A 12,080-nucleotide genomic window follows, 5' to 3' on the forward strand; every position below is an offset into this window, starting at 1 on the left:
CCCTGGGCGACCCTAGGAAGCAGGCGCAGAAGAAATATCTGGCGATGACCAAGAAAAATCTACGCTTGATAGTAGGATTTCTCACTGGCCACTGTCAACTAAGGAAACACCTCCATATTATGGGGCTAGGATGTGTGAACAAGAGGAAGGAACTGTCAAGCATGTCTTATGTAAGTATCCGGAGTTATCGTCAATAAGAGAGTGTGTTCGGCGAGTCTTGGCCTACACCTGCTGATATAAAGGAAATGTCTCCTAGTGACCTGTCCACCTTCTTGGAAAGGGCAGAATGGACGATGACCTAGGAAGACAACTCCTCGGGAGGATGTACAATGGGTCACATGTGGCCTAAGTGCTGGGGGCCTACACTCACCCTACAGATATTCAATTCATTGCAATTTTGTGTTTCTTTGTATTGGTTTGACAACAATCCCATAACCCTATTCCTTTGTATCACTTAAAAACATTTGAGATACACGTCAACTATTGGAGGTAGACCTCCGAAGTATTAGGTTTGTACAATTCTAGATATTATTCTTATTTCACAGATATTCGTATATTCAGGTAACTACATTTTTATAAATTCTTTTAGGGAAGGAAAATAGAAATTTGAGATGAAATTACTTGTACATAAAGTATAATTATTCCAGTACTGTATTGTATTTTCGTTCGTAACATTTAATAAATTAGGTGATATTATTTACAACTATAATCTACAGATCTTGATACACTGTTTTAAATGAGACATTCTTTGGAATATTGTTATGACAGACAGACGGCATGCAATTATGATCTGAGTGAAATGGAACAGTTGATTATAATATTAAATTGAATATCTTAACCTAATATTTACATTAAATTTAGTTATACAAGTTAAAAAATATTTACCACTAAACCTAGAATACATTAGAGTTCTTTGTACAGATTCTACACGAAATGTATTACAGTGATTTAGTTCTATGAGGAACATCCAATTAATTACTAAAAAAGTGCATAGGTATATATATTTATATAAATAAATGTACATCATAGTATTTACGATACTTCTCAGACTATCATTTCCACGTTTTTTTCTACAAATTACTACATTTACAGATATCAATATCAATGGAGAATTGTAAAATCTGGCATTCTTTTGGTAAGTAACCATAAAAACGTTTTATGAATACTTGGCAATCATTTCGTCAAAAAAACTGCCACTTGAAATTATTGAAAATATTATTTGACCATCTTCTGTACTACTCAAGATTTGTATCTTATTTACTAATGTTATCTAGTTTACGGTCCACTTTGAAAATTCAATGTGTTATCACTTCTATTAGAACGTAGTAGGAACTTTGATTTTTCGAATGGAAAATCCTGAATATAATTATTATTTTAAGAATCTACAACAATTACTCAAAAATTTTTCTTGATACTTCCCTATAAGTATCTGTTACTGTTTTCGAAATATGAATTAATTTCAATTGTTTTCTTCAGAAATCATGACCTATTGAAATGCAGATATCTTTGAGTTAAGGAATACTATTGTACCAAAATTTGGTTTAGAATTAGGTGATACTTAGCTACCCACACTTCAGTGTAATTTCCGTTTAATACAGTATTTTATGTGCTTGAAAAAGTAACCAAAAGTTGATTATTTCGAATGGAACACCCTGTGTATTATTACGAATTCAGAAAGCTGTTAAAATTTGCTTTCTCTCCATGTATATCATACGTATATCTAACTAATCAAGTTTTGGACTTATGAGTATTTATTTGTGACTGAGTCTTGGCTGGTGGGAGAAATCGCATCTGTGTAAAGTTTGGGTCGTTGTATGACAAAGAAAATATTAGGAAAAAATGATTAGAAACTTTTGTTTGCAATTTTACGTAGTACAGATTAAGGGGTAAACAATAAATGGATATTAAAATGCCATTTGGGTTCTTGTAGATATATAAAAAGCAGTTTATGTAGAGGCAAATTCGGAGGCCACGACTCAGTTCATTCCTTTACTCAAAGATATCAGTATTTTTAGAGGTCATAATTTCCGAAGAAAAAATTTTAAATTAATTAATATTTCGAAAACGGCAACAGACAAGTATAAGGAAATATCGGGAAAGTTGTCGGGTAATTTTTGTAGTTTCAAAGTAATAATATATACAGGGTGTTCCATTTGAAAATTCAAATATGCTACTACTTTCTAATGGAATTCGTAATACCGCATAATTGAAAATATTTCAGTTGGCTAGAGAATGTCCGAATATGCTCTCTTTTGAATTTTAAAAGTGATCTGTTGTCTGGTTCACCAGAAACGTCTTATGTGCCATCCATCGTGAATCAGCCTTCATATAAGGCAATAATAAATAGATAACTTACATATATTTTCGTGATTTTCTTTGATAACTTACATATATTTTCGTGATTTTCTTTATTTTTTTGTAGTTTATTGGGAAAGGAAGAAAAGAAAATCCGTTTAGTATTTATTGAAATATTTATGGTTTTTATTCGATGGTGGCATTATGTTCTTCCATAACTGGAGAAACGCTTTCTCAAATTTCAAAAATTGAAACATTTCTCGAGCAAATGTCTATTAAGAATATTAAATTATTCTGTAGTTCTGTAGATGTTCCATAACTTTGCCATATACTTTGGTCCATTTAGAATCTGAGAAAGTGACCTTTTTTTCAACTTTGGACTGTATGTGTTATATGATATATTTTTTTTGAAGTCAACGTTTCTCAACGTTTTTGGGTTTTACACTTCGCACAGACTGAAAAAGAAATCTAGATTAGCAGAGAATCTGCTGAATGTGATGAAGGACAACTGAGAAGTTCACCAACAGAAGGTACTGCATAACAAGCACTTATGAAGAGAAGTTCTATCAATTACTTGTCGCCGATAAAATACAATGACGTAATTTGAAAAGATAATTCATACAATTATTATATGAATATTTGCAGTTGCCTCTAAACATATGTTCTGAGAATAAAAACTTCAAATGTCATATTTGATAGTCTAAAAATGTACAAATATACCGACACAAGATATAGTCCGGAAATCAGGTTCATATTTCCGTCTTCAACTTCTGAGAAAGCAGATTCTATCTAATCTTTCAAAGTAGATATAAATACACTATCAAAATATCGTTTTGGTTTGTTTCCGGATTTTGCCGTGGTCTTTTTTTGTTACAATTTCCAAACGTTTCAACTGCAACTGCGGCACTCATCTTCAGTGACGCGGTCGAAGTACTCTTCTTGACGTGTCAACTGAAATGTCAAGAAGAGTACTTCGACCACGCCACTGAAGATGATTGCCGCAGTTGCAGTTGAAACGTTTGCAGATTTAACCAAAAAAAACCACGGTAAAACCCGGAAACCAACCAAAACATTGATGCCAGCAGTGAAAGCCTACATTTGTATATCAATACATCGTAGCGAATTCTTTGAGTTTTTTGTTTTTTCGTATGGTTCTTTGGAACTAATTATTGATCTCATTCTATTTCGGTGTGTTTTCACAAGGGGACCTGCCCTCAATCCTGGTGTACGTCCCTCTTGAAGTTTATATTACGCAGTAACTTTTTGGGGTGATCTTGTCCAGATTGCAGAATGTTTAAAACCCAAAAACATCGAGAAACATTATTTATTATTAAATTGATGGATGTAGCCGTTACTACGTGGTAGGAAATCATAATGAAAAGAAACTTCCTATGTTTTTTACCACTTTCATTTGTAACTAACGTTACTGCAGTTTTGTCCTATACGGATATTTTCAAACTTATTGTACAAGTTTCTTATTTCAAACTTATTGTATAAGTTTCTTACCAAAAACTTATTGTACGGACATTTTCAAACTTATTGAACAAGTTTCTTATTTCAAACTTATTGTATGAGTTTCTCATCAAAAACATATTGTATAAGTTTGAAAATGTCCGTATAGGACGAAGCTGCTGTAACGTTAGTTACAAATAAAAGTGGTAAAAAACATAGAAAGTTTCTTCATTATTTATTATTATTTATTCGTTTACAAATGGGGGATAAATGAATTTATCATCTGAATAAAATACCAAATTGGTTTTGTGAAATTTCATACTATCAATTAATTCAACGTTGACTATTTGGAGTTTCATAAAATTTTCAATTCGAATTGAAAAATATTATCATGTACAAGAAGTTCATCACGTTTTCTCATCAAAATAGTCCAATTGTTGATGAAAAATAAAACTACTCAAGAGGTATATTACTAATTCTCAAACGTCAATCGCTTTCCTCCTGGGTACAGGGCGAAAATTTTTTTGTAGGATAATCCATACTGAGTACAAAAGTGGCAGTCATCTGAATTATTCATTACAACACAGCATAGTTAAATGGACAGTTATACCCACTATGCAGCCTCCTTTTGGCATTTCTGTACATACTATCTAAGTACTATTTCTCTCGTTTTTCCGCATACTTCAAATGCAATAAGTACAGATTTCACGCAAGCAACGTCTTGACGACCTAAATTCGGTTGGTAATATTTTCTTCAGTCATTCATTTTTGTACATTTTCAGTTGCAGACGTGCTCCTCTTTCCGAGATCTGCATATATCACATACTACATTGCAACACCAGACAAACCTGCAGTTGCATTTCTCTTCTACTTCTCGTACTCTCGTTTGGTAACCTCTTCCACAACACAGAAGCCGACAGCCGTCCATACCAGGGCTGGTACGGTTGCATATTCTTCCGTGGGTTCCCAGAATGTTCAACCTGCAAAAAGATTATCATATAGTTTTCCTTTGGCTGAAATAGTCGATTTTGAAACAGCACAGAAACACTGAACCAACCAATGCGAAATTGAAAAAGGCAACGCGTTTTCTTCTAATAAATTGTGAAAAACTTCTATTGATATTTACACGAATAATATTTTAGAAGTTTCAGATATATCAAAAATTAATGTAAAAATGTCGATATATTCAATCCCATTTAGGAGTCGGTTTTAAGGATACTTTCTGTCTAAAAAATCTGTTTAAAATCTATTTTGCCGTTAACCAGCTGTCGCACCCCTACGAACGACATCCCTCAGAAGTCGAAACTTGTGCGAGCTAAGAATTACCGAGGTATTACCTTTGAACGTGTGATTCCTAACACGGGTTGGACGATAGCAAGTGGAAATTGGTCGTTCAGACTTGGGCTTGAACCACCGACCAACAGGGCAGTCAATTCGAGTGAGTGAAAAAAGTACCCACGTCGAACTGCCTGGCTACCGACCGACCAATGAAGATACAAATGAAGATTTTTCATTGTCAAATAATCGATGAGAATGTTCTTTTCCATTAGTAACATTTATTTCATTTTACTTATATTTTTCATTCAACAGCACTTTTTAAAAATTCGAGATTATATCAGTAAATACGTAGCGGTTCGATAGTTGTACAAAAAATAACATACAAGAGAACCTTTCCAATATTTTCCATCAACATTTTATCGTCTTCTAAGAAGAGTATTTCAAATGACTGAGTTGTTCAGCCACGGATATTTTTTGTTATTGAAGAATAATATTCCCAGCATTGTGCCACTTGAGAATCAGCAAGTGGGGTTGGCTGTTTTTATTCACTGTGTTTCTAATTAAACTACCGTTTGCTGCTTTCTGCATGCGTGTTAGCTTAGGCTGTAAAACGGTGAGCAAATTACGTTATCGAATGTCTGCTTCCTTTCAGTACCGTTGGTATGAGAATAACTCGTGGTGAAATTATTTCCCAGCAGGATGGCTTACCAAAGTTGGCTGTATCCTGAAGTGTTTATTCGTGCTGAAAGGATGTATGACTCTCAGCCTATCGGTGTCACTGGCGGAACCTTCGTGATACCGAGCGTCCCTTCGTCGTAGAAAGCCTTATCACGATAATGTGGGGTTCGGACGTGATGGATCGCTTTTATCTAACTACTCGTGGAACCCTTTGTGGACCATGAAGGTCCTTAAGGAACCACGAGGGCCGAAGGATCCGACCCTCAATATAGAAAGGAACTTTTAATACTGTTTACAAACCTAGTGGGCTGAGTAGGATATCCCAAGAAAGTGCCGTGCACCAAACTGCGGAATCTGTATCTCGCGAGAAAACAAACTCTCTCTGAGCAAGTCAGTGCTCAGAGAAAGGCGGTACTTTTTCGGTACTTTTCCGCCTCAAACCTGAAGCGGAAAAGTACCGAATGTAACATCATGTGTAACTGACTCATTGATGGCCTCATTTGAGGTTGCTGCAGTCACTAAGGTGGACATCGTGCACCTTGAACATCCGACAACCTAGATTGAAGTGTTCATCTATTTCGAACCTATGTAAGAGTTTAGTGCTTCCGTCAGAAAATGAGTAATGTTTGAAGATCATCAGTGTTATTATTAGATTGACTGGTGCCTCAGCTATATTTGTTTTTTTTTATAGTCAGTTAGTTTGACGCATGTTTGGCAATATAAGGTTTGTTCTGGTTCTAACATCCAAAACTGTTTGGAAACTGCGCAAGACATGATGCGTACAAGCAAAACATCTCAAACAGTCCGAAATAGTCTCGGACACTTGGTTAAATCAGAACGCATTTTGAGGAGACTACTGTGCCACCTATCGTATATATGAAGAGATGAAGACGAGAAAATACTGTTGATCATGTCCATTTTATTATGTAGCGTATCCTTGAAGTCAGTTCAAATGTTATCTAACCTCAAACATCCTAGAAAATAACTCAAACAAATTTCCACATGAATACGCATGAGCAACGGGAACAGTTCTCAACATTTCAGACTCGAGAGCAAGAACGATTCGGGACGATTCGATACAGTTTTAGGATCATTTCGCAGTCGAAACCAGAACAGAGGAATCATCAATCCGAAATTATCCTCAGTAAACAAGAAAGCTCTATATCAACTGCGCATGATCCTGACATCCTAGAACCTGAATTTCGAAGAATCAGAACAAACCTATAGTTGATCATCACCCGTTAAAAGTTTCAGATTATTTAACAAAAAGCTTTGCACGGACTGGTTATCAGTCATATTAGGAAACGATAGTTGAAGTTCCAGAAAATCACAAACAATTTTGCCCCCTCTTGAACATTTACTACAAAGTAAAAAAGTGACGATTTTTTCAGCAAAAGATCTACAAACACAAGACAAGATAGACTGTATGGAATTATTCAATCCAGAGCGGTCAAGAATACTGATTCTGATATTTTTTTGCTCACGAAGAGTAGTCAACAAGAAGTCCAAGAATTTGGAACAATCCTCTTGTTGTCCTAACGAGTATCTAGTGGACTTCAAAGACTCCAGAAAATCGGTGAGTGGGAAAAATGATACATTCTTACGAAACTGCAATTGCATGAACAATTATTTGAATTTGGTGAATATGTAGGACACATTCTCGTATTCGCCCATCGTTAAAACCTCGTTCTTGAAATTCTTCGTCATGAAGAACACTTGTAAAATGTTATTCATGTAACAAGTGTTCCTAAATTATCTAATCCAATTTTCTTCCCAAGATTTTCAGGACAACTGTCTATTGATTCGTAAGGAAGAACATGTTTCACAGAATCTGCATCAGAATCATTTCTCAAGCTGCAATCGATACTTCTAAGTGATGAAGGGTTTCGTAGAGGGATCGATTCGGCTCTTGCTTCATGAAGCTCTTCCACTGAAAGGGAAACGAGGTCACCAGATATTATTATTGATGTTTCACATTGGCCAGGCACCTCGTGACAGTTCCCAATTATTAACATTAGTTTCATTATAATTAACCCAATGTTCTCAAAAAGTGCTATTCAAGAAGAGTTCATGTGTTTGAAGACATTGAGCAATAATTGTTTCCGCGGTTTGATCAATCCAGTATTAAAAAAAATACATTTTTTGACATTATTTTTGACATTACTTCTGGAATCACTCGATATATAATCATGAAGTTATGAATAAATATTTGTTTCTAACGGAATCCGAATATGCAGAGCAATTTTTCACATGTTATTAGAAATTTAGTAACCTATATATTGGTGAATAATTTGGAAAACCCCACGAAATTCTTCAACGAAATATTTTTCACACAATATCGCAATATCGACCCAATCCATTTTGATATTTTTTCTCAATAATTCGTCCAGTTGCAGCCTTAATCGATTTCCCAAAAAGTATTATTTTCAATTTAATTACGATGAAATTCAAATATGCACAGCTTAATTACGTAATATTTGATTTTTATCAGTATAAAAGCTGTTATGACATGTGATGAAAAATCAGACTTACGCTTCATTCTTTTCGCAGTAATCCGGAGAATCGTCTAGATACACCAGATCGGTTCGTTTCGGCTTTTTCATGTCTTTGCTCATAGCTCTTAGCCTCCTCTCTCTCTTTTTAGTTTCTTTGAATCGTACGTGGGACGCACCTTCATAGCGTTGGAAGAGACCTTCTGCTACTGCTTTGAAGGAAGGAAGCCTTCTCCAACAGATCTGCATACTGCAGGAACCAGAAACTCCATGGCACTTACAGGTCCGTTGCATTCGTGATCGAACGCCCTGAAAAAATAAAAATACTTTGAAAAGCAACCTTATAGATTTTATTATTTCCTTCAATGCATGAATAATTCCTAAAGTCGTTTTATTAGCAAAATTTCGAAATTTATGAATTTGTACAAATTTCAAGTACACTTTATTTTCACTCAACAGTTCACAAAACCGCAACACGTGTTTCGATACAAGATGGCATTCTCAGGTGTGTTCATATTGTGGCAAGATGCTGACCTATGGCGGTCAAGGACTCTACCCTTAATTTAGCATCGATGCAACGACGCGACATAATGTCACTATGACCACATTATAGAAGTAAATACCAGTAAGTTCACTCTCCGCCATATTTGGGTCAAGATTCCCCACCTCGAATTTTATGCACGGCCGAACTACAGCGCAACCTACTGAATCTGAGGCGTTTACCAAGCGAGCCAAATTGAGGCATGGAATATTAATTACAGAGTGAATCGTTGTAAGTGATGGTTTTGTATTTGTGAAAAATTTGTGTCTGGTTTCAAAATGGGCAAGTGTCAAGCTGTGGGTTGCTGTAATTTGCAGAGTGATGTTGGCATTCATTTTTGCCGATTTCTAATTGGCGAAAAAAGGTATATTTTTCTACTATTTATTATGTAAGATTGAAGTAATGAACATATAACGAAAATCATGAAATAAATATTTATAGACCATATATAGTGAAGTCATTAATATGCAGACTTTTTATTATGAATTTAATTTGATGAAATTGAACTTTACGAATAGTATAAGCCTTCAGTTCCACTGGAAATCCACAAAGGAAAATAATTGTTGAACCACATAAAGTTTTGATTTGTATCTGTAGGAAAACAATTACGTCCACTGAAATCTTAGCAAACTAGGCAACCCAAAACTAAGAAATCTATATTATACATTGAAGTTTTGATTTACAACAACCAACCCAATAATATAAATAAAAATGAGATTCATTGAGGGGTGGCAGATAACAATTTCGGCATTTCTGCAACTTTGGGAAAACCTACATAGTGAAGGACACTCCTACAAATGATGAGGAATATAAATCACAACTGTGTGGAAAATTATTTGGGTCAACTTAGAAATACTTGTGGAAATGCCAGAAACCCAACTCCTATTCAAATTACCAGAGCTTTCAAAAACACATTTACTCTTCAGTATTTCACAGAAGCAGAAAGAACTAACTGTCTAGAAGATACTAGTGAGATTCTATTTAGTATTACAGATGCAGACATAAATAGAATGAAGATTTTTGTGGAAGTTCCAAAAAATCCCTATAAACCTTTGAGAGTAGAGACAAATGATTATAGAACTCTAGCAACTCCATAAGGCAACAGCTTGGGCTATGTTTGTGTATATCTTTTGAGAAAATGTTTAAGAAAACACTCATGAGAAGTATGTACAAATTTTGCCACGGCGTATAGTACGACACTGAATGAAACAAATGTAGGTATGTAGTCACTTCAAAGCATATAGTAATACAGTAACCAAACAGTTTGGAAGTTTATATGTGCCTCCAGATTCATTTTTACAATGTATCACTCATCTAGAGACATAATTTCTTAATCATGTCAACAATTTATATGCCACTGATTGTGATTTTCCTTTGGATTATTTGTTTTCTATTTTCACAAGGGTAAGAATTTATTTTACTTTGAAATTTGCCAATAGAAATTTGAAAAAAAAATCAAAAGCTCATCATTCTAAAAAACCTTTGAAATATATTAGCATAAGTTTTAGTTCTGAATTGTATCTTACTATATAAAATATAAGTTTATTTCACCACCGTGTCTTATTTTTCATCAACTCCTAAACAGTTCACGAACATATGAGACATTTATTGGGAGCTCCTCGTAGCAATGATGAAGTCAGATCATGGTCACATGTTTTTTGATCGAACCTCGTGTTCACAACAGCTCTTAGCCGACACCCTCCTGCCCCGCCACATGCCAGCAAAAAATAAAATCTCGACCCGAAACATCAAAGACACCGACGGGAGTGAATTTACTTCTGTTTACTTTTGTACGGTGGTATGGCCAACACGAGGCGTACGGAGTGACAGGGGACCGCGGTAGCTGATTCCTCGACTTGATAGTTTTGATTATGTCAACATGTATTATATTTGATTATGATGATGTATTATAATAAGACAGTTGTTAGTAAGACCTGATTGGGGAAGGACCCCCGTGTACAACTCCCAGACAATAAACCTAGTATCTAAGTATCTTGGTGTTTCCCTCATGGTATTTCCCTCCTAAAGCTACCCTTGAGTCACCTCCCAAACCGAAGTTGTAACAATATTATGAGTATGAACTTTCCTGCGGAAGCTGTTTTACGTGGGCGGTTCAAAAATAAGATGGATGTTTAAATTTCGCAACTACGTATATTCGATTAGTGATTTTTTTTATGTTGGTACATTCGTCTCGAACATATGTTTAGAGTTTCAACTGTTTAGCATGTTTAGTTTGTAGGTGAAAGGCATAAAAGTTAGACGTGTTTTGCATGTTTGGCGATTTTCTGCTATCGAAAAAAATATATCAAAGGATTTGCATAAAATTTTGTTTGAAAAATTAAAGTGAGAGTTCAAAAACACTTGAAATGATGACAGTGGCATACGGTGATTGTACTGAGTCAGAAAAATGTTTACAATTGGTACAAGCTTTTCAGGAAAGGTCGAGAAGATGTCAATGACGACATTCGCCCTAGACGCCGCAGCACATCAACAAACGATGAAAATGTTGAGAAAGTGAAGAATCGTTGAATCACTATTAGAGAAGTTCTTGAGGATGTCAGCATATCTTTTTTTTTTCGGAAAGTTTGGTCATGAATCGTGTGGCAGCGAAAGTCGGTCCAGAATCACTGAATTTTCACCAAGAAAAATGTCACATGAGCTTCACTCAGGCATTGTTGAATGGTGTCTACGGTGATCCAGATGTGCTTGAAAGGGTCATAACTGTTTTTTCAAAATTAATTTACCTTCATATATTTTTGTCATATAACTTTTGACCTAGATTAGGTCCTAGTTTTTAGTTATGCTACTGTATCACTACTAATACACTCATGTATAAGAACGTTCAAAAAAAGATAAAGAGTGACGCAGGAGGGTTAGCATATTGATGTTACGAAGGTTTCTAGAGTGGTACTGGTGACGCGGAGTAATTTTGGAGTAGAGGTAATCTGGACATTGGTTTCTCAATAACTTATGAACGAAGCATACATTTTCAGCCACCTAAGATTGTTTAAAAATGTTGTTACATGATCTCTTCGTTTCAGCGAAAATATTAATCGGACACAGGCATTCTGAACTTTTTGGATCCTCAAAGAAGGTTTTTGATCAAGGCACGGGCCATAGACAATATCACCGTAGTTGAAAATTGATAAAATAAGTGTATCACATAGTTGAATTTTCAGATGTTCAGTCAAGTAGTGTCTGTGTGGGCATATATGTTTTAGTAAACCATATGCTCTCGGAATCAAAGAGTTAATAAGGCTAATGAATCTCAGATTGCAATCTAATGTCAACCCCAAATATTTGATTTTATCGCTATAATCCAATTTGTGATTATTGATAAAAAT

General features: G+C 35.1%; 1 protein-coding gene across 1 annotated transcript in view; it reads right to left on the reverse strand.

Moving 5' to 3' along the window:
* Window positions 1-617: 617 nt before the first annotated feature.
* Window positions 618-12,080, reverse strand: part of LOC111502748 (protein Wnt-4) — a 218,694-nt gene continuing 207,231 nt past the window's right edge. Inside the window, exons 5-6 of the mRNA XM_023156902.2 lie at window positions 8,236-8,504; window positions 618-4,727 (exon numbers count right to left, since the gene is read on the reverse strand). Of these exons, the coding sequence (XP_023012670.1) occupies window positions 4,526-4,727; window positions 8,236-8,504 (471 nt within the window). The 3' untranslated portion in view covers window positions 618-4,525. The remainder of the gene's footprint in view (window positions 4,728-8,235; window positions 8,505-12,080) is intronic.

The sequence above is a fragment of the Leptinotarsa decemlineata genome, unplaced genomic scaffold (genome assembly GCF_025532065.1).
Source record: "Leptinotarsa decemlineata unplaced genomic scaffold, Ldec_3_MD MMD2_tig00026299_RagTag_RagTag, whole genome shotgun sequence".
Taxonomy (NCBI): domain Eukaryota; kingdom Metazoa; phylum Arthropoda; class Insecta; order Coleoptera; family Chrysomelidae; genus Leptinotarsa; species Leptinotarsa decemlineata.